The 23915-nt window shown below is 38.3% G+C and overlaps 1 protein-coding gene across 2 annotated transcripts in view; it reads left to right on the forward strand.

Annotated features, from left to right (window-relative positions):
- The first annotated feature begins 2767 nt into the window (after positions 1 to 2767).
- Positions 2768 to 23915, forward strand: part of FYCO1 (FYVE and coiled-coil domain autophagy adaptor 1) — a 39626-nt gene continuing 18478 nt past the window's right edge. Inside the window, exons 1-13 of one of the 2 annotated variants that reach the window (XM_063304006.1) lie at positions 2768 to 2838; positions 4217 to 4289; positions 5465 to 5646; positions 6928 to 7034; positions 7427 to 7552; positions 9437 to 9543; positions 9676 to 9819; positions 10814 to 10907; positions 11282 to 13888; positions 15011 to 15103; positions 17770 to 17888; positions 18822 to 18989; positions 22024 to 22173. In XM_063304006.1, the coding sequence (XP_063160076.1) occupies positions 5592 to 5646; positions 6928 to 7034; positions 7427 to 7552; positions 9437 to 9543; positions 9676 to 9819; positions 10814 to 10907; positions 11282 to 13888; positions 15011 to 15103; positions 17770 to 17888; positions 18822 to 18989; positions 22024 to 22173 (3770 nt within the window). In that variant the 5' untranslated portion in view covers positions 2768 to 2838; positions 4217 to 4289; positions 5465 to 5591. The remainder of the gene's footprint in view (positions 2839 to 4216; positions 4290 to 5464; positions 5647 to 6927; positions 7035 to 7426; positions 7553 to 9436; positions 9544 to 9675; positions 9820 to 10813; positions 10908 to 11281; positions 13889 to 15010; positions 15104 to 17769; positions 17889 to 18821; positions 18990 to 22023; positions 22174 to 23915) is intronic. The other variant, XM_063304007.1, reaches the window with a different exon arrangement.

Below are 23915 nucleotides of genomic sequence, written 5' to 3' on the forward strand. Positions count from 1 at the left end.
AAATGTTTAGTTAATAAATTGTTCTGAATCTACCAGGTAGGGAGAAGGATTTAGGTTTAGGTTTAGGTTTAGGTTTAGGTTTAGGTTTAGGTTTAGGTTTAGGTTTAGGTTTAGGTTTAGGTTTAGATGATGATGATAGATCTGGACTGCACCAGATCTTTGCTGCCATCTAGTGATTTCCTTCATATGGTTGCCTAGTAAAATGCTTTCTTTCGACAGCATATGGCATATTGCCTTCTTCACTTCCTTTAAATCCTTCCTCAGAAATTACCACTGCCATGTGCCTTTGTCATAACTTCCCTACCCCGAGCCCTCTATTGTAAACATGCCAGTAGTAATAATTTCATATTATTTTTTTCTGTTTAAACTTGCCTGATCTTTTCTTCCTATCTACGTTTCACTCTTGCACTGACCTCTTTGCAGTGTGCACAGCAATGGCACTATACTGATAGACATGCCTAATGGAAGGATGCTATTGTTTGTAATAGTAGATGATGATGATAGGAGGAGGAGGAGGAAGAAGAGGAAGATAAATGATACTGCCACCCATCTGTGGAAATTTTTTTGAATGTCCTTGGACCAGGCACAATCGCTTTTAAGGTTCATTTTAACGACAATCTGAATCAAGTAGCTGAAAAACAATAGCTTCCCTTGTAAAAATATATATGCACACAGACTTCCATTTCTGCTTTTATATACCTGATTGTGTACTTCTCTTTTATTGCTTTAGGCTTGACCCACTAACTTAAAGATGGCAGCAAAGGGTTTGTGTGTCATACATCACTTTTCTCCCTTCTAGTGCTTGTGCAAGTTTCTGCAGTTCAGAAACGGTAACTCTAGGTTATTAAGGCTACAACTAAATTAGGTATCAACTAGACTAATTAAGCAGATGTGTAGATTGTTGTTCCAGTAAGTTCCTGACCAGACATTTTAGTAAATCCTAAATTAATGTCTTTTTCAAAGCAGACATAGTTTTGCAGTTGAGTTATTAAGCAGCAGCCCACATAATAAAACCCAAGCAATTTAAACACCTATCTATCTATCTATCTATCTATCTATCTATCTATCTATCTATCTATCTTATCTTCTCTTTCTTGAGTTTATAGTATTTATTACTATATTTAGCATTTAGTATGCCACCAACAGTGGAAAAGCTATCTTGTTCTTTTCTACAAAAGAGTGCAATTTGGATCTTCTGTTTTCCAGGAGTTTTAAAGGCAACGTACTATCAAATGGGTCTAATGATATTTCAGTATAAACCTGTCATGAAGCAAGCTCCTTCAGCATTCCTATCCTCTGTTTTTAGCATACTCAGATACCACCCTTTGTTGCTGAATATCTGGAGTCTGACTTCTGCTGGATGGAGAGGCCTGATCTACGTTGTTCAGATATTTGTTGAATATTAGCGGTGTCAATTCTCTTGAATGTCTTCATAAAATGGCTACTAATGCTTGGGGTTAATTAAAATTTTCATTGTTAGGTTTTTCACCAAACTTTTAATCTTTGTAAAATTACTGACAGGTCAAGTCTATCCCAGTATTTCTTGGCAACTTTAAGATGTGTGGACTTCAACTCTCATGCTGGCTGGGGAATTCTGGGAGTTGAAGTCCACAACATCTTATAGTTGCCAAGGCTGAGGAATTTCTGGCTCCATTCTTCAACAATCTCCTTTAATATTTTCAATGTTATTATGTTTTATGTCATTTTGTAAATCTCAGTTAACTGACACCAAAAGTTGGCTTGTATAATTTTTCCCTAATTTTTAGTCCCCTCTATAGTGTCCAGTTTCTAAAATCATAAAGTTGCTTATCTCTGTTCTGAGCCAAGATAGCCAAAATAACTCTGGTTCCCATGAAAAGCTATTTATTGTTTTTAGTTAATTCCAAAATCTTACAGTAAAAGTCAATATTCCAAATTTAACTGGACCCCTAATCCATCTGTATCTTTCTTTGATCAAAATCTTATTTAGCTTTTTGCTGGTAATTTCAAATTCTTTAAGTTCTTAAGCTTGTAATTAATTTTTCTTTTGTTCCGAGTTGAAGCTAAACTCACCCAGTGACTTTTCAAACTTGTCCTTCCGAAGGTGTCTAATAGCTTTAAGATGGTTAATAGGCAATTTCCAAAGTAATTAGTAAGGCTTGTGAACTTAGTGTCCTTTAAAAGGCTCTGTTTTTAATTGTTTCTCTTTGATCTTCTACCTTTTATCTTCGGGATGATTTGACTGTTTCTTTTCCCACTATTGCATTTGTCTACTATTTCGTCTAATTTTATTTAGATTTTTGATTTCTTAAGTTCTCTAAAACATTACACGTTTTTTGTCCCGGTTTTAGAGCTTATTGTGTCACGCTTAGTGAGAAATATTTTACTGATATTTGTATTTTGTATGGGACCATGATCACACACTAGATTTGATTAATAATTTCTGTAAAGGTTATAATGGAGAGTTGAGCTCCTTGGAAAAAAGGTGGAATGATATAAATGCTGAAATTAAACAAACATTAACATCACCCCCACAAAACCCCCCGGGGAGTTCCAAAACCTTTGCCGGACCAGTGCATTTATTAAGTCAATCCCCAATCATAAAAAGATATATATCAGTTCTCCAGAAATGTGATGAAAAGTTCGGGTGAGTTTGGAACCTCACCCGATTTTGTAAAGTCACAAAAATACTACTATACCCCCATATGGCTTTTCAGAATTAACTCGTTTTGGTTTGCAATTAAAGGGTTAAAAAAAATTGTCCGGAAGAGCCACGGGAGTTGTTTTGCCTCTGTGAATCATGGGAATCGTAGGAAAATATGGAGATTCTAGCTATGACATGGCTGCCTTAAGTTTGAGGTACGGTAAAGTGCGTTTGTCTTTCGTTGGAATAATCATGCCACCCCCTTCCGCCCCCCCCCCCGCGCAAGCGCCCCGAGAATCTCCTGTTCAGGAGAAAGGTGGCTTCTTCTCCAGAAAGTGGCTGGTGGGAGCCGATCTAGCGGCTTTGCTCTTGAGTCTCAGTTCCACATTGCGGCAACTTTAATATTTCCACTTGTTGCTTTTTGTTTTTTTCCTGATTGCGCTGGACTATCCTCGCTGTGAGGGTTGTTGAAAGCGACGAAGCTTAACAAGGCTAAAGTGGGAGGAAAAGTGTCCTCTTTCACTTTTTAGCATAATTTACCAGTTCACGCACACCTTCCTTTCTTCTTCGCCTTGTTCCAAACAAGCGCTTCCCGGATCGCTTCCCTCAGTCTTCCCAAAGGGTTTTTTTTCCGTCGCTTTGCAACTTAGCGATTTGCCTGGGGTGCTTTGAGTTTCTTTCTGACTTCGGAGAGAAGCGTCGGAGATTAGGCGCTGGGTAACAAGGCCGCCCGACCGCCCACCCACAGCAAACAGCGGATAAGCGCAGCGACTGGCAGAAAGCAAAGGACCCAAGAGGAATGGAGGAGCAGGCAGGGTATTTGCATTTCTAGGGAAGCAACCAGTTGGTGAGAGCAGTTGAACAGATTCTTCTCGCATTCGCCTCCTGTTAAGTTAAACTATTGGCTGCAGCTCTCTTGACTGATGCAACATTTGCTGGATCGCATTTTGTGTTTGGCTGTGGGAGCAGAACATGCTGGGCCATAAACTGGAGGGGCAGTTTTCATCTGGCTTGATGTGCGAACCCAGCCTGTTGCTAGTTCCTAGTACGGTGTAGCACAAACTGAGAAAATCAGATTACTGAATAAACAGTGGGCTGGGTGAACTGTGAATAAGGGCACAGCCAAATGGCCCCAAGCCAGCAGAAAAGTACGCAGGAAGAAAATTTGCTGTTTAAGGAAAATTCAGGATTCCCCTGGCTGTTATGTTTTTCCACCCAAGTGTCTTGTGCTGGCAAGAACACAACAACCAATCTGTCTCCCTAATATGGAGTGGGATGGAGTTGGACAAGGGGAGGTGGGGAGGCAGGTATGGTGAACTTGCTTAACAGGTTGCAGACATGGACATGCTTCACTCCTTGTCAGATGGGCTATTTCTGAACACAAATCTAGTTCTTGTCTGAAAGAGCAGTATACCTGCAGTCTTTCCTCACAGCAGATTTGCTGCAGCCTCTTTACAATTTTGGGTATCCTTTTCAACTTTTTATTTAACTCTATAATATATTTTTGAAATGTGAGCCAGGAGATCTGAATACATACTCCAGCTATGCTTGTTAATTTATTTTTTATTCTTTCCATAATGATCCCCAACACAGGATTTGCTTTTTACACTGCAACGTTGGCTACAACTGAAGGACCACAAGCATTCTTATCTCAGACCACCTCAGTGTGAGTTACTTAGAATTGACTACGTTGAGCTGCTTTTGCCATTTCAATATGCTTTCCTGTTGTAGGCAGAGATCTTCAATATTCCTTTCTATTTTGAAAGCCTAAATGAAAGTAGGTCATCAAAAAAATTGGCCATCTCACTGCTACCCAAAAGCTTTTGGCTCATGTTATGACTGCTAATTTTTTTTAGGAGTTGTTAGTGAGTGACTTTATTCAAATCTTTTTGAAAGTCTCTGTAAAGAGTTTCTACCAAAATACTTTTTATTTACTAAATAGCTGATGGGATATAATTTTTCTTGGAAAAGAAATCCTAATACTTCTTCACCAAGACATTTGTTTTGTAATAGTGTCAGTCTTCTTGTTTAGTTATCACAGCAGAGATGTGGCCAGGAGCTGACAGTAGAACACATTACAGACTGCTCATGTGCCAGTTCCAAGTCACCTAAAGCAGAAGAACAAACCCAACCTATTTCCACAATATGATCTTAGAACTGACAATGAAGATACCCAAGTAGCAGGTATCTTCTGCCTTTTAGGATCAACTATCAACTGTTAAGGAACTAGTACTTCATAGGATTCATAGGGAAGACAGAGTTAAGGTACAGCGAAGGTAGACTTAGACTTCAGTAATAAGTTTTCAAAGAAATATAGAGTAAGTTATCTAAGACGATAAAGCGAAGGCTGTTATCTCAGTTCTGAATATAAAATCTGTTTTGAAAACATTTTGACAACAGAAGCTTTGTTTATAGGAATTGTCTCTCCTCCTGCCTGAGACTTTCATGGTCCCCAAACTGAATCTATGATACCATTAATTTTCAGTGATAGATTTTTTGTTTCTCCCCCCACCTGCCCAAAAGGTGCTAAGCAGATACACACCTACCTAGAGTTTTTAACTCACCCAAACTTTTAAAAAAATGAAAAAGACCCACCCCTCGATGTCACTACATTTGAAATATGCTTCTTGAACCCCACATAACCCTAAACAGTTTAATATTTTAAAAATGCAGACCCCTGGACTGAAAACCTTGACTGTTCTTGCCCTAAGTCTTGAGGAACTAATAATTTTGGGGAGGGGGGAAACAACATTAAATATGACTTTTAAAAAACTAGACAGACAGTAAACATGACTTTAAAAACTAGAATGCTAGCCATTGTAAATATTTTTTTTCCTCTAGACTTCAAGATGCTGAAGAGATGACTAGTTGCCACTAACCTAAAGGTTACTGACAGCATGAATTCTCCCTTCTTCACCTAGCCATGTGAGAACTTGAAAAGAGCAATCTCCACATTTTATTTTCAGCAATGGCAGGGACTAGTGGTGAAAGTCAGCTACAGAGGATTATCCGGGATATGCAGGGTAAAATGTTACTTGGTTATTGATTTATTTCTTTGTACCTGTAGGAATATCACATTCTTTTATAGGAAAACAGGAATATTTCCATGTTACAAAGAGTAAAATAATCTAGACTTCTGAACGTCTATGTGTTATAACCATCACATGGAATCTTCTTTAAATTCTACACTTCTCTTGTGAAGTGCTTAAGTGCTCACCAGCCACCTCAGATATTAATTTTACAGCCAAGTATGGAGAACATTTACACAACTGGTGTGCTCAGTTTTTAATTTTTGCAAGTTGACCAAAATATATAACTGATTTTGTTAGTTGCTTTGAGAATTGCTGTGATGTTCACTTGATTGCTGGAAGATTTCAGTCCTGTTTCAGACCTTACTTAATGTTTAACTGGTAGTTTCTCATTCTCCCTGATCAAAAAGCCTTGAAAATGTACTAGTATGACTCTAAGAATGATAGACAGATCTATTTTTATCAACATTGGCTGGAGATGTGACTGCAGCCATTTTTAGCAGATTTTTTCTCTCTCTCTCTTATACACAGACAATCACACGTGTAAGTTCCCCACATTTCATGTGTATATTGTATGGTAACATGAAGCCTTGTAGATTTCTTCTGTTATTCCTCATCTTGTAGGGAACAATGTATTTTCTGTGAAAAATTATGTTCCAGATTAGAAAGAGGTAAGATATCCAGTCAGTTACATAATTTTGCACAATTTATTCTACTGCTCTAAAGGATGCTATGTATAGTATAGGCATCATACCTTAACCACTGACTCCTTCCTTCCTTCCCTCCCTCCCTCTCTCCCATACACACACACACATACAAAACATACTTTCTAAAATGTCAAAAAAATACTACTCACTTGCTGTGAAGGATTACTTTGTAGTTTCTATGCCAGTATCTGTTTTGCTATGGAATTGTCACATACATACAATCCTAGCCTTTAGGATCCTTAGTGCTGTGCATTAGTTTTATCAGTCTGCATCTCTGCCAATGAGAGAGAGAGAGAGAGAGAAACAATACTATATGAATTAGCCCTGACACTATATTTATTTGTATTTGGGTTAAATAAAGGGACTGTACAACAGTAAGTTGTAATTGAATAACCTTTGTATTTTTTTCAGTGTGGTATTTTATTTTGCACCAGTTCATGACTGCCAATTCATCAAGATTTCACTGAAAGATAAAAAATATCTTTGCACACAGGAAAAGAGGTAATTGTACAGTTATTCATTGTTCCTAATTAACTCTGAAAATGATGCTTTGTGTTCTTTCCAAAAGGTGCTGTGACAGAACTGAACAAAGAATTTTTAGAAACAGGAGAACCAATCACAGATGACTGTATCATCTTGCATAAGTTTTCCTATAAACTTGAGTACCTCTTGCAGGTAAGCACTCAAAGGAAATTAGTAAATTACACAGTATTAATAGCAAGTATTGTGAATTTTAATTATCTATTTATAGAAAAACAGAATCAAATACTGAAGGAAAACACATTCTGTATTTGAAAAAAAAATCTCAGAAATTCAACTGTAACCAGGAAATGGAACTTAGGACAGGAAAATGCAAAAAACTGCAGGGTCCATTCTCAGTAGCTGTGTTTATTTACATATCACAAATGGCCATTATTAGATCACACAGCTCAATTCAGGTGACTAACAGGTACAAGCTCCTATACCAAAAGTTAGCTTGTATTGATTCATTTAATTCTGACAAATGAGAATTGGTGTTTTGCACATCACTGCTTTAAAGCTACCTATTTCCCTTTTTTGTTTTGAAGTTTGACCAGAAAGAAAAGTCCACCTTACTAGGCAATCGGAAGGACTACTGGGATTATTTTTGTGACTGTCTGGCTAAGGTTAAAGGTGCAAATGATGGAATTCGCTTTGTCAAGTCTATTTCAGAAGTAAGTGAAGTAGTGAAATACCTTGCTCTGCTATTACAACCATATAATCTAACTTTCTGGGAGGCCAGTACAACAATGCATGTGAGGATGGTATAAATATTTAATATCTCAAATCACTTTCCTTTAGACAAGCAGGCCAACACTGGTTCCTTCAATGCTTTTTTCCCCCCTCTGCCATATAAGCCAACCTGAGAGCTGCCCAGAAGCTTCTGGTATTGAGGTGATGCATCAATCAATCAATTTTGTCTGGGGGAAAAAAACTGTAGGGATCAACACTACTACCAACATTAAAATCAGCAAATTCTGATGATCCATATTCTGTATGAACATGTGTCCTTTTGAAAGTGGGCCCAAGTATGGCTGAAATATTTCATACACTTACTCATAAATTTAAAAAACACTGAGTGCACTGTGCCTCTTTGTTCCTCTTGTATGTTTTTTGTCAAATCACCACCAATCTTGTCATTGCACTTAGTGAATCTATGCACTGTACCCGCATTTGTTTTGTCTGCTCCATAATGAGCTTCCTTAACTCAAAGACGTAGATCATGACTCAAAGACTTCCTCCTTCAGAAAATAATCATACAGGAACTGAACATGTCAATTTTAGAGCTTAATCCATTCATTCAGAAAACTCATGCTACTGGAAATAGCCTTTTCACTGCCTAATTTTGGCAACTGATCTTGGGGAGGAGTTCTAAGGATCTCATAAATGGGTCTGGAGGCTGCATATACCCTGTATGCATTACCATATCAAGGTGACTATACTAGTAATATTTGGGTCTATAAGGGCTTATAAGAAAACCTTCTGAAAGAATTAAATTTGAAAATATGGAGTAGGACTGTATACCTATGCTGCAGCAGGATCCTCATATTGTAGCTCAGAGCTTTCTAGTTTGAATGAATAACCTTGCTGTATCAAAAAAGTCCAGGAAAGCAGTGCCTAAAGCATAGATTTTTGCCCTGCTATTCCCCATGCTTCCCATAACTAGTTTTCAGCAGCATATGGTTTCTGAACCTGGAAGACTGATTTAGTTGTCATAACTAATTTCTCTCAATAAATCAATCTTGGATGAACCTAATGATACGAAGATATGTTTTCCTTTGTCTGCCTTGACTCCACTTCTTATCAAGTTTTGGGAGTAACTCACAAGATTTAATAACTTGAACACAGAGAACAGTCCCTCTGGACTAATGGAGATTTAAAATCCTGGATCGTGTGAAGTGAAAAGTAAACATGCCCAAACAGGATTTGTGTGCTTGCATACTACTCTTCAATTTATTAAGCCAGAATTCTTGGTTTAATGTGACATCCAAATCCAGCCAAATATCTAATTGTCCCCAGTTTTGCTATTTAAACTATCATTACTTTTACCAGGGTGTTGTTTAATGCAAAAAGGACAACTGCAAGATTGTGCTGGGGAGATGTTTGCCTATTTCCCTTCTGTTTAAGAACAATGCAGAGATGTTTAAATGCACAGTTCCTGGTTTTCTTTGCACATAATCTTTCTTCCCATTGTTTCCAGGATTATATCTGTATCAAATCTTGTGAATAATCAAAAAACCCCAGGGTCTAAATGTTTACTTAATTCTCCCTCCTCCCTCTGCTCTATACAATAGCAATACCCTATTCAAAAGTGCTTTTTGACATTCCTGATCAGTTTACCTCCATGGTTGAGTCCCAGGCCCATTGTGCTCTATCTAAAAAAGAGCTTGTTGTGAGTACCTCATAGCGTAACAGCTCTGCTCAAATATTTACATAACCAGAGAACAATTTATCTTGTTACTTGCTGGTTTGGTGAACATTGGCTCTACAGATCCTTAAGTAGTACATATACTAATAGAAATCAGGTATTCTCTATAATTTTGTTTTATTCTTTTTAGCTCCGCACTTCCCTTGGTAAAGGCAGGGCATTTATCCGCTACTCCTTGGTGCACCAAAGGCTTGCAGACACTTTGCAGCAGTGTTTTATGAATACCAAAGTAACAAGGTAATTGTGGCTGTTTTTGTTCTTCTTGGTGGTGGTGATTATTTAATTGAATTTATATTGACAGTGTAATTACTGTATATCTTGTTGATAACTGTAGATATAAATTGCTTTTTTCCTTCATTTTTTTTAAAGTGACTGGTACTATGCACGAAGTCCCTTCCTCAGTTCAAAACTGAGTTCTGATATTGTTGGTCACCTCTATGAATTAACAGAGATTCAGTTTGATTTGGCATCAAGAGGCTATGATTTAGATGCTGGTTGGCCCACGTTTGCCAGGTAATGCAAATTTGCTGCCACTATGTTGGAAAAACTTCTATAAAATCTATATTTTTAATAAAGCATTTTTGCCCCAGGCTGTATTAAAGCTTTTTGATATGACTCACTTGTCAAATAGTACTGATTTTTCACAATTTCCCAATATTTCTAGATCAGATCAGACTTTCAGAAGGACCATCAGAAATGTACTGTACCTACCACCCATAAATACATACTGCAACACTAAGTGCATATATTCCATTCTAAACCAACAGGGATCCCAGTAAACATGGCCAATTAAGGGGCCAACTAATAACTCTCACACTGAGCTCAAAGAAGAGTTGAATTCTGAAATTTCTATTCCAAGTTGTAATAGAAACCAAAAGAAGCAATCGATGCACAGGGTCCACAGGAGAGGAGAAAATGGGGAGCAAGTGATGAAACATGTATCATAACATCACTACATAAACCATGTGACTTACACACATGTCCAGTTTTAGGATGCAAGTGCAAAAGGCCAGGAGTTATGACATGATATCACAACAAACATTCCATCATATGTGTATATGTATGTTTATGTGTATATGTATATATTGTCATTTTGGTTTGTAGCGCACCCTTATAACAAATGATAAGTGTAAAAGTTGAGAACTAAATCCACCTTTTCTAAGAGACAATTGTAATTTATGGGATAAGAAGTGTAGAGAGTTATCCTGCCACAACTAGATTAATACCTTATTAATTTACTTCAAAATTGTGAAGGAATAAAAATCGGAAGCCCTCTTAAAAATATAAACAAACTTCAGGTTCATCTTAAAAGAGTTTTGCTCCAGGTCCTCAGTAGGATTCTAGATCACCTCTCTAGAATTAGTTCATTTGTTCCAAAACTGAAGATAAATTTAAGTTTAAATTTAAATGTAAATTTAAGTTTAGATACTACTGGATAGTTGCTAAGAGAAAATTCTTAGAAAATTCTTGAAGATGTTTTAAAAAAAAATCCTTCTTCCATATTCAGGAGAACGTTATGTTTACTTGGCTCCTCGGCTTACCTGTGGAGGCCTCCAAGCCGCAGTTCAAGCATGAGCAGTTTGGTGAGCAGCTCCATGCAGGTAATTGTATTGGTCAATAAATGTGTAAACTACATTTTCTTATGAGGGAAGCAGTAATGCTGTTATCACTCTGATAGCTTCTCTGATGAATAGCTTCATTCATTGTGATTCATCATCTTTCCTCACCACTGGACTGTTAAAAAAAAAGTTGAAGGATTACTGTAGAACCAGTATGCTTTTATTCTAGGTGACTGCCCAGTTGTCAGAATTCATGTGTGTTCCTCATTTGCACTGTAACTTTGTGTAATGATAATTTAAAAAAAAAAACCTGCTGGTCTGCTTTACCAGACTATTATAAGGATTCCCCAGTCACTGAAGAGCCTTTTATAAATAGCTTTTCTGCTAACTCAGACTTGTCCTTTCTCTCCTTTTAGGCTCAGGAGAACCCTTCCAGCCCAAATGGGAATAGTTTTTTAAACACCGAATCTCTTGAAGGCCTCAGTGAGTTGCACATAGAGCTTGATCAGGCAGAGCTGCAGCGGAAGGAGCTACAGGATCGAATCCAGCATTTGGAAGAAGAAAAGCAAGAACTTCAGGCAGCCGTTGGCCTTCAGAAGCAGCAAGTGCAAATGGAAAGAGAGAAGAGCAGCAATATGGAAGAAGAGAATGCGAGGCTAAGAAAAATGCTAGGGGAGCTAGAAAAACAGATCTCCCACTGTACTCAGGACACCATTCAGGATTTGCAGAAATGTTTACAGACCCTAGAACTGAATGCAGCTGAGAAGCAGAAAGAATGCTCTGCAAGGCTCAAGAATCTGGAGTCCTTGAAAAAGCCCCCTGATTCCAAGATCCTTCTTTTGAATCAAGAGCTAGAGACCATTGGGATCATGTTGGCCAAGAAAGACCTTGACCTTACTGCTAAGCTGAAATCTGCAGAGCAGAAAATTGAGGAGCTTGCAGCAAAAGCCAACAGTCTTATGGATGAAAAAGGTCACCAGACCACTAGCCAATGTGAGTCTGTACTAAAGATTGAGGAATTATTAAAAAAGCTTTGTTGGGCAGAAGAGGAGAAGGCTGATGCTCAGAAGCTGCATAGTGAACTTCTTTCTCATCTTAAAATTATGGAAGAGCAGCTCCATGTGAAAGAAGAGAAACAGAAAGAATTTGAATTGAAACTGAAAAGTCTCACTATTAGCACCAAGGAAGAATCTGAAAAATTGCTTATTAATCTGAAAGCCATGACCACTGAAAGGGCTGAACTTCAGAAAGAGCTAGCAGTGAAAGGCAAAATGGTAGCTGATTTTCAAATCCAGCTGGCAGATACAGTGGATTGTGTAAAATCATTAGAAGAAAAGCTTCAGGAAGAAAAGAAAGAGAAGGCAGAACTTGAAAGGCTACTCAGTCATACCAAAACAACAATGGGACAAGAAATAAAAAACTTGATGGAGCATCTTGAGTTGCTGGAAGTGCAGCTGGCAGAACTCAATGACATGGTGAAAAGTTCAGAAAAGCAGAAGGGGGAAATTGTTCTGGAAAGAGACCACCTCAAGACAACAGTAGAGGAAATGGAACAGCAGGTCACAAAACAAAGCTCCTCACTGATAAATTCCTGTGAAGAAAATGAGAACCTCAAATCCCAGAACACAAAACTGCAGCAAATCTATCAGAAGTTGGAAGAAAAGTGGAGAGAGTTAGATGTATCTAAATCATTTTTAGAAGGCGAAGTTGCCCGATTAAGAGCTTCTGAGAAACAGCTCCAGAGTCAGATGGATGATGCCATGGTATCTGTGGATAAAAAGGAGGAGACACTTCAGGAAAAAAACAAGCTGTTGGATGAAAACTTGCAAAATGCTATAAGACAGAACCAACTTCTAGATGAAAAACTGAAGGCTCTGCAAGCTGATTACCAAGAATTGAAACAAAGTGAAAAAAGGACTGTGGAATCCTTAAGTGTACTTCAAGCAGAGCTCCAGAATACCAAAGAACATGGCCTGCAGATGGAAAAGAATCTGTCATCTTCAAGGCAGGGTGAAGAATCTCTGAAGTTACAGCTCACAGAGAAAATTGAGGCATTAGAAGGCCTGGAGAGCCAGTGCAGTCAGCTTCAAGAACAAGCTGAGAGGTATAGAATTAAAGTCGAAACCCTTGAGGTGGACAAGGCAAACCTTGAGAAAAATGGTCTGCGTCAGGAAAAGATAATTGAATCTCTTACTTCCAAAAAGACTTCTGTAGAGAAAGCCCAATTGGAATTGGTATCTTGTCAAGAGAGAGAAGCTAAAGATTTGATGTTAAGCCTGGCTGTTTCTGAGGAACAGCTGAATATCAGTCGGGCAGAGATATCTAGATTCCAGGAGGAAATTATAGAATATCAGGCCAAGCTTCGGCAGACAGCTGCAGAGAAAGAAAACCTACAGGGCAAATTGGATGCCACAGAAACTGTTTTAAGTGAGCAAAAATTACTGTCTCAGCAGCTGAAAGAGCAAAGTGAAACACTCAACAGAAACCATGTGCAGGAACTGCTTCAGCGTAAAGAAGAAGAGGAAATGCTGAAAAATGAGCAGAAAAAAGTAGCCCAACAGAAGGCTGAACTGGAAAAGAACTTGACAGATGAATTGTTCAAGGTCAAGAGTGATTTGGAAGTTGTTAATATGGAAAACATGGAAATCAAGGACCTTCTCCAAAGAACCAACACGGACATGGCTGAGCTGGGTATTCAGATTTGCTCTCTGACATCTGAAAAGATGGAAGTAGAAGAGAAGCTGTCCCAAGTCACAGAGGAGCTCAGAGCTACCAAAGAAATAGCAATCAAAGAACAAGAGAGGCTGCAACTTGAGTTTTTAAGATTCAGTAAGGAGAAGCAAGAACTACAAGAGAAATTGGAAGATTCAAAGGTTTGTGCTGCCATTGTACCTGACCTGCAAAATCAGCTGGAATTGGCAGAGAAACAAACCAAGAGTTGGCAAGAAACCAGCAAAGAAGAGCTAGCTACTGTCAAATTTCAACTGAGCACAGAAATTCTAAACTACCAGACAAAATTTAAGGTAACTGTTGGATCCTTCCTAATCAAGGCTGCCATTTTATGTGCATTTGAACACAGCCACTCTTACAGATGCATCACTTGCAGTTGCTGATTCTTCTGCAGCCCAGTGCCAAAAGGAAAAGTGCCAGCTGCTTTCAGTTAAATGAAGATTGGAAGCCACTTGACCAAAGGAAAAGATAAGGATCTTAAGGAGGGGGGTCTTCCTCCTTATATCATTTAGCCCACAGAATGTTGTGGGGAGAATTAATTTAGCCCTTGGGTAAGATTCAGTTCCCATCCTCTGCTGTAGCACAACTTGGCAGCATAATAACATTTAATTGTAAGTATGGAAAGTATTCTAGGGGAAAATAGGTCCTGGAATACCTTTCTCTGGAATATCTAGGGAAGTCACCTTGCATACCAGTCCTAGTCAGACTGAAGTATTATGTACACAGAGAGACTTGGAATTGGAGAGAGAACCTGATTTGGGTTATTATCTCTTGACATGATAGGGCAGAATATAAGCAAGCGTTTGGCCCATGCCCACAGTCCTTTTACCTATCCCATCAGTGCCAATAGTCAACCCTGATAGCTATAATGAAACTTGAGCAAGCTAGAGGTGAAAAAGATCACTGGGAGGTAGAGAAGTTCGTGCTGGCCTATGGACTCTGATCCTGTTAGCTGATAAGATGGTCCAAATGATAACACTTTTTGGCCCTCTGATTTCATTTGCTAACATGACTGTGTTATGTTTCTAAATATGGCAATATAGGTAGTCCTTGCTTACCAACTGCCTTGTTTAGCAACCAAGCAGAGTTAATGGAAAATGTGGAAGTAAAATCATAAGTTGCAGTCACATGATATTTTGCTTAACGACTGAATGGCAATTGACATTGTAAGCCCATCACAGTTGTGTGATTTTCTACTTAGTGTGGTGCTTAGCAATGGAATTGCCAGTCCCAATTGTGGTTGCTAAGTGAGGACTACCTGTACTGTAAATCTCACTGTAGAAGTTTTTGTTTGTTGCACTTGAAATGATGATAGTTTGCAAGCCCATGATTTCCCTGAAATCAACCGAAAACTACATAATCCTTGAAAAATAGATAACATTTGCTTTGTTTTGTTTTTTAATTTATCCTTGCAGGCTCTCAGTGAAGAATGTGAAAAAGTAAAAGAAGAACTTGAAGAGCAGAGCCGACAAGCAAATGCTACAGAGGAAGCACTCAAGGAGATGCAGGTTGATGCTTTACTTAATTAAGCAAGAAACTCACAGAACCATTGAGTGAATAATTATTGATGTTTTAACCTTGGTCATCCAGTAGGAAGACTCCCTAGGGATACAATGAAATCTTGATCTAACAGGCCCCGCTCCCCATTTAGCAGACTGAGGATACAAATGGATCAGATTTCTGTCTGGACATCTCCCCCCAAATTATGGATACTGCATCCAACATAGTCTGGATGAGGCAATTCAACTTACAGGTAGTTCTCGACTTAATGGCCATTCATTTAACGACTGTTTGAATTGACAGTGGTGCTGAAAAAAGTGATTTATGACTAGTCCTTGCACTTACAACTGTTGCAGTGCCCCTGCATGATCAGAATTCAGGTGCTTGGCAGCCAGCATGTATTTACAACAGTTGCAGCATCCCAGGGTCATGTGATTGGCATTTGTGACCCTCCCAGATGGCTTCTGCCAAGCGAAGTCAATGGTGAAAGCTGGATTCGTTTAATGACCACATGATTTGCTTAGTGACCAAAGCAAAAGTCATAAAATCAGGTGTGACTCACTTAACGACTGCTTCGCTTGGCAATGGCATTCCAGTCCCAGTAGTGGTCATAAGTCAAGGACTACCTGTACATTAATTTTACATCATTTGCAGCCATTTGCATTATTTATGTCATTACACAAATGTCATAAATTACACAAATGATGTAATTTACCTTTTAACAGACATCTGGTCTGTTAAATTACTTTCATTCTTTTCCTTCCCTTCTCCCCTACCACATATTTTTGATTCAGTAGTAAATGGCATAATATATTCCAGGATTTAAAAACAAAGAAGCTTAATCTGGTTCTGAAATTTTGGGGTGGGAGGTAGAACCAGAACCATAATCTAGAAATGTATGATCCTTTATACTATGTGCATTTTTATGGCTTTCTTTAAGTCTGGCTGTAAATTCTTTCTAAGCTGCATCAGCTTTGTACGTTACTTCCTTAAAAGAACAGATCATGCCTAATTCTAAATTTTAACTGATTTCTGTTTCCCTCTGGCCATAATGAGGTCCAAACTTTGGAAAGCCAAAAGGCAAGGATGCAAAATCCTACAAAGTATGGTTTTCCATTGTGCCTACGTATGTGCCTCCTAGAATCTGTATACTTCCCATGGGTGATGTTTACTGAGCTGTTGAAGCTTAAATCTATTGTTGGCAGCCATTTTTGAGCAATATAGAAAAAGAGTTTTTTGTTACTTTAATATACAGAAAGAAAAGAAGTAAAGAAAAGAAAAACAGACAAAAAAGATAAGAAAAAAGATATATAATTTATAATATTGTAAATACATGGAAATAAAATGCATGTAGAATACTGTACATGTAATATACTTCTAAAAATACATACTAAAATACATGTAAAAATGCCTTAGTTTTTAAACAGCATTAAACCTCATCGACACAGAGTAATATTGATCAGTCTTACTATTACAGTACGTTAATAAAGAGCCAGTTCTTAAGCAGAGAGTAAACAAGTATTATTAATTCAAGACTGTGAATCTGAGGTCTCAGTGCTTTTCTACTGTAAAAGAGTAACCTTTTTTGCTGTACCCTATGCCTGATAAATCTGTGGTTCTTTATATAATGATGCATTCCAAATATATAATTTGAAATCGTGTTCATTTATTCATTCATTCATTAACAAGATTTATAAGGCCACCCAACTTAAACAGCGTGACTCTGGGTGGTATACAGCATAAAAAGCAACCAATAAACCAACCCCCCAAACCACAAAACATTAAACATAAGGTATAGTAATATAAATGGTGATCAAACAACATAAGAGAACAACCAAAAGGGGATGCTCATTCAACTGGCCCCTAATGTCTGGGGGAAGAGCCAGGCCTTAATGGCTTTCCTAAAGGCAAGCGGAGTAGGAGCCTGTCATATATTGGAGGAGGGGGGGGAATTGTTCCAGAGAACAGGGGCAATCCCAGAGAAGGCACGCTTCCTAGGTCCCATAAGATGACAATATTTAAAAGAAGAAACCTGGAAGAAGCCCTCCCTGTGGGAGCATGTAGGGTGGGCAGATGTTTTTGGGAGAAGGCAGTCTCTCAGGTAACCCAGTCCTATGCTATGTAGAACTTAAAGGTGATAAAGCACCTTGAATTGCACCAAGAAACCTTTTGAAAGCCAGTACAGCTCACGGAGTAGCAGTGTTAGATGGGTATAATGAGATGTGCCCATAACTACCATGCTGCTGCATCCTGGACCAACTAAAGCTTCTGGATGGTCTTCAGTAGCAGCCCCATGTAGAACACGTTGCAGTAGTCTGTATCTTGAAACTATGTTACTCTTCCCAAAACCATATTAACAAACTTGGGGATATTAAACCAAAGCAAAACCCCAATTTTCCTTAGATAGGTGGTACACATATTAGATAACCTGTTAATTTACCAAACTGTTCTACTATACCAATGAATTTTGGTGTAGAATATTTATAATTATCAATGCAACTTAATACAAAATTGTTGCTTTTCTGAACATCTACTTGGGCAGAATTTTCTGTAGTCCCTTAACACCATGATCACATAGAAACCCTAAATTGTCTGTCATATTATTTTTTTTATTCTAAGTAGAAGATTAAATGCAGCTCTATTTCTATGCAATTAAAAAAAATCATTTTGCTAGGCTGAGAAAAGAGACCTGTATGCAAAACTGAACCTTTCCCTGGATCAAGTGACTGAGTACAAAGCAGCCCAGCAAAAAAAAGATGAAGAAATTACAGAACTTAAAGAAGATTTTAAAAGGTTAGAACTTGACTGAAATTATTTCAGACTTGGGTGGGATATCAATATACTGTATGTAATTAACGAATAATATAAATAAATGTAGGATTTTTTCCCCTTGAGTATTAAGTGGCATATAGTCAGGCCAGGACACAGTGGCAGAAATGAATGGTCCTGTTTAGCAGAATAAGGGATGGAAGCAGAATCAGGGCTAACAAAATTAAGATAGGCCAATATGGTGTCAAGTGATACTCTGTGGCCCACCAAACTTAAAACCAACCTTCACATTACAGGAGGGTTGCCTATTACATCCCAATGTAAGTTTAGCTAATTGCACCATTTGCAAATTCTGTGATTTTGCTTTTTAAGCACAGAATTGTACATTGGTTGTACATTGGCAGAACAAGAGAATGACTTGAGGCTTCAGAGTGGTGCTGGAAATGGATCATCTTAAGGACAAGAGTTTTTCAAGTATTGTTCTCCCACTTCAGATGTGTTTCAAATATGTTGGGAAACAACTCTGAGGATTCCCATCCAGCATTGCCTGCAACTTTGGAAATTGCAATTCAACATAGATGCAGAGAGCCAGGTTAGGCAAAAGTGCTCTAAGTGGGCTGCTGCTTCATGGTGAGATGGTCTCTGTTCTTCAGGCTGGAATCTTGTATCCTCTGCAGATTCTTATTTTTTGGTCTGTATTCTGATCTCTATGAGCATTTAAATTTACGTAAAATCTAAAGATGTCTGCTGTTTCAAAATGCCTGATTTTTTAAAAAAATTCAGGTTGATGGTTTGACAACTTTTTTGAAAGAAGTTAAGAGACTTGAAGATAAAGGAGTGCTGGAATCATTTTTGTGTTTAGTGCTCTGTGGAGATTAATAGTATTATCTGTAGTGATAATTGCAGTAAGGCTGATGATAAAAACAGTTAAGAAAAATTGAGTATGTTTTTGAACAGGGCTCAGAGAGAAGTCAACAAAACAAATGAGCAAATTCAAGACTACTGTGGTAAATTCAACGAGATGAAATCGGAGCGAAACAACAATGAGGCAAAATTACTGGCTGAACTGGATGACTTAACTAGGACAAAGCAGTTCCTGGAAGAACGGTTAATTGAACTTCTTAGGTTGGTAGATTTGTTTTTCGGTAACCTCACTACTAAGTGGAAAAATCTAGCTTTTTTACCTCTAAATTCTACTGCTTTAGAATTTAAAGCTGTATTGATAGTACAGTGCCCCACGAAGTAAATCATACGATCTTCAATTGAATTTATTCTGGACACATTGTGTCTTTATCTGCAGCACTAATTGTGCTTTTTGTCTGTGTGGAATTCTAGAGGGACCAGTATTTCTCCCCCTTTACTGAGGAAGTATGTTGTCACTCAGAAATGGTCTTTGCTTCCCAGGCCTGCAGAAGCCCAATCTCCTAATTTACTGCACAGCTCACTATCAAAATCAATATACTGGGATATGGCAATGCCACATTTTCCTCCTCCATCTTCCCAATGTTTTTCTGTTTCAGGAATGTGTGGGTGAGTTGAGGAGATATGGGGCGAAGGGGTTATAGAGACTGCTTATCTGGATGCTGTTCTGTTGTAACAGCAACACAGTAATAGTTTGGGGGGGATTGCTTTGGTTTCCTTTATTTAATAGAACAAATAAAAAGAGAAAAAGAAAGCAACCTCACAATAGAACAAAACAGAGTTTCTCATATATATACATGAAGCGTTATACAACAGTTTGAGTAAAGGATGACCATATTCCATTGTAAGCACGCATTTATACAGGTAGTCCTTGCTTACTGACTGCTGGTTCAGCAGCTGTTTGAAGTCACAATGGCACTGAAAAAGGAGATTTACGACAGGTCCTCAAAGTTATAGCCATCCTAGCGCCTCCAGTCACATGATCATGATTGGGCACTTGGCAACTGGTGTGCATTTATGATGGTCAGAGTGTTCTGTGGTTACATGATTGCCATTTGCAACCTTCACAGCCAGCTTCCAACAAGCAAAGTCAATGGGGAAGCTGGCAGGAAGTCTCAAGTCATGGTCACATGATGTCACACTTAACAACTGTGGGTGAGTGCTTCACGACCACAGCCAGAACTGACGTAAGTCAGTGCAGTCACGTGATGTTTCACTTTATGGCCGCATTGCTTAGTGATGGAGTTGCCAGTCCCAATTGCGGTTGATACTGTAATCCACATCCATAAGCAACTCATTCTTAAGTCACAAGGAACATCAGGTATTCAATCCCCTAAGTAATTGGGGCCATACATTTATCATTTTTCTAATGTTGAAGGATTAGTCTCAAGCAATAAGGGCATAGGGAATCCATTTCTGTTACTCAGCCCATCATTTTCCATGTAACAGCCATATAGTACAAAATAAGAAGAAAATACAAAAATATTAAACCTTATCTCAAACTCAGATTAATATATGTAATATGGATACAGTTAATATGCATGAAGTCAATAACACTTTCTACCCTGGGGCTAGAAAATATTAATGGACAAATTGCATATTCCCCATTTTGTTGTTGGTATATTGATAAAGCAACCCATACTTAACCCTTTGCAGTGACTAGTCTGATTACATCACAAATTCAATACAGCAGCAGTTTGTGATGTGGTCGCATACCTGTCTTGGCCCAGATAGTCTTTTGCTCACTCATTGTTTGCTGACAAGAAGAAATTAATATTCTTGAATCTGCAAGTAGATAACTTTTGTTTTAAATCTAAAATGAAAGAACTTATTTGCAGATTCAAGAACATTCATATCTTCTTCTTATGCATGTGTAATTGATTGGAAGCAATGTAAGCTTTGTCTGGGCTGTGACATCTCACTTTACACTTCTGACTAATTTTTTTCACCGTATGTTTGACTATTTGTTAAATCCTGTGGTTTGTGGGTAATAACTTGACATTTAAAGCTGCGGAGAAAAAAGTGTTTCTTCTTGATAATGTTTATCTAACTTAAGTGCCTAAGCACACTCTGTGCATGTGCTTGTAATACATTATTAGTAGCCTTGTTGTCTGGTTCACTTCTGTAAATTCATTCTTCTTTAGGCTATGTTCTTCTATGTACAATTTTATAAAAGGTATTTGCCCTCTTTTGGATTTTCTGAGTGTTTGCCATTCAGTATTATCAGAGCCTAATGTAGGCCCTATTGATATATAAAGGGAATCTGAATGAACCAATAACCCACAAATTGGTGCTGGTTTCATTCAGTTCGTAAACAGAGTCATCCAGTGTGAAAAAGTAATTACCCCCTAAGATTCCATACATTTAATTGCAATAGCTGCAACAAAACTTCCTGTAATTGGTGATCAGTTTATCATGGCATTGTATAGGAAATTTGGCTAAGCAAACCGGCAAGGGCTCTGTTACTGGTTTAACAATATGTTCACACAGGGAACCTTGGTTTGTCATACTCCTAATCACCCAAGATATAAGCCAAAGTTTGTTCTTGGCTCATAATTGTAGCATGTTGACAGAGGCTCAAAACAAGGATCCTAGTTCACACATAATGTTAACCACAGACAGAATCATAGTTTATTTTTCTGCTTCTGCTAAGAGAAGAAACCAAAGAGGAATGAATGAGCAGTGGGTACCAATGCATTTCCTTGTTCCCTAATAAGCCAGAATTCTGTTTTTGTTTCTTTGTTGATTTGAAGGCATGCGTGTGTGCGTGTGTGTGTATCCATGTGGTCTTACTGATTCTTACATTTCTCATATGCTAAAAAGTAAAGTCTCCCTCAAGTCAAGCTGGACTTTTGGTGATTTCATAGACGCGCCCATATAGTTTGCTTTAGTAGCAATATAGAAATAGTTTCCCATTGTCTTTTTACAGAGTGTTTTTCAATTTCAATTTCCCCGGCTAGCCTACTGCCCTCATATTTCCTGGTAGTCTCATCCACGTAATAACCAGGTCTGAACCTGCTTAAACCAACTAAGATCAGCATGTGCTGCTACTTAACAGAACTTTTCATATATTATAGGCAGTAAAAAAAAGCAAGGTAGCCTCTCAGGAGTCCAACATCAGATTTATCAGACTGTCCTTAATAGAGAAGGTGAATTTCTCCTATAGTGGACCAGGCTTAAGATTTTAAAACACTGATTATCAAATGATAAATTATTCTCCTATACATGCCTTTGAAAGGGACAAGGATGCTCTTTGGCAGAAATCAGATGCTCTGGAATTCCAACAGAAGCTCACAGCAGAGCAAAGATGGCTTGGTGATGCAGAAGTCACCAACTGCTTAGACTGTCAAAAAGAATTTGGCTGGATGAATCGCCGACATCATTGCAGGTCAGTATGTCGAGGGGTTTGAACAAACATGAGCAGTGATGACTGGTCAAATGTTAAGCAGTCAGCACAATTTCCCCAGGCCTATTTCTATAGTGTGTGTTATATACAAATTTGGGTATGCTCCCAGTTCCACCAAAAGTAGTATTCAGAAGATATTTGGAATTTCAGTTCCAGAAGATTGTAGGACAGAAGTATTCTGTTAAGTTCAGGTGTTCATGCTAGATTTATGCTATATGGTAGGAACTTTGCTCACAGTGTACATACGGTATAGCTAAGAGTGACTCATACACTATCAAAACCTACCTATAGTATGTGATAGGGTAAAACAGTTGTAGTCTTCACAATGAGTATTCAGGGAAGAGGCATGACTCAAAGAAGAGCACGTACTTTGCATTCAAAAGATTTCATTTTCTGTTCTAAAAATCTGTATCTAGCATTGGAAGCACCCATGTCTAGAACTTTAGTCACTGTAAGTCTGCCCATGTTAAGTGAAATTAACTAATTGTCTGATTTAGTGTGACAAAACTTCCTCTGAGTCTTCTCACCTTTATGTTCATTTCTGCCAATATTGTAGCAAAATCAGAAGATCAGGAAGATTGGAAGGCAACCTCACAGCACAGATCATACCAATTCTGATGGATTTTGATCTAATCCTAGTAGATCATCACACACTGGCATTTTGTGGGGGTAGGGTGATATCAAAAAAGGCAAGATTGCAGTCACAGCAGCATGACCTATTGTATGTGTGTCAGTGTCATGTCACATAGAAATGGGTGGGGGCTTCAGTTGTATTGCCATGATACCTGTATTGCCTTTTTAAACCCTCCACCTCCACTCCAATAGACATTCGTGTCATTAAACCTGTAGGCCTCTGTATGCTGTGTGGATTGATCCTAGGATAAAGCACCGTAATTTGTCTGAGGAGCTGGATTACTTGTGGCAGTCTCCTTCTCAGGGTCAGAAGTGCAGTGTGCATACACACCATCTCCAGGTTGTATGCACACTGCACTTCTTTCATGAGGTTTTAGCGATTCATCCCAAGAAAATTGTTATGATTATTTTATTAAGCTATTACTAAGAAGTGTTCCATCAAATACAAGATGAGGAGGTCTGATGTGGGAGGAAGTCCATCTATTGTACTCCAGAATCTTAAAAAAGGTTGCTTTACTTTGAACTCAGTAATTGATCATATTGGAACAGTTATTAGAAGATAGGCCACCTAAGAGGCTGGCTTTGGATATTTCATGCAAAATGGATGATTACCTATCAAAGGTTTGTGGTTCTGAATATTGTGTATTAAACTTATATACATGTTAGCTGAGACATTGTGTGGTCTCCATAATTGTTGTAATGGGCTGACAGTTGTTCCATGATTGTTCTAGATCCAGAGAAACTGTGTTTTGTATGTATTTAATTAGAGCAGATTAATAAAACATAAACCACACCAAACATGCCCAGCTAATTCCCCAGTGTAATCATCAGTGTGATCTGTCCTAATTATGTGGATGGAGCATACCGATACCAATGAAAGAAGTGCTGGAACAGCTAAGAAGGTTGTCTAGGTAATCAGTGGTGTCCACAGCAAATCACAATACCCAAATGATGACGTGCACAATGTCATCTCACAAACCCTGCTGTTAGATCCTTGTGTCCTGATGACTGGACAAATATATAAGTCAGCATTTATGTGATGACGTTTTCATGTGCATTTCATCATTTGCCCCCATCTACCCCTCTACCAA

The sequence above is a fragment of the Candoia aspera genome, chromosome 4 (genome assembly GCF_035149785.1).
Source record: "Candoia aspera isolate rCanAsp1 chromosome 4, rCanAsp1.hap2, whole genome shotgun sequence".
Taxonomy (NCBI): Eukaryota; Metazoa; Chordata; class Lepidosauria; order Squamata; family Boidae; genus Candoia; species Candoia aspera.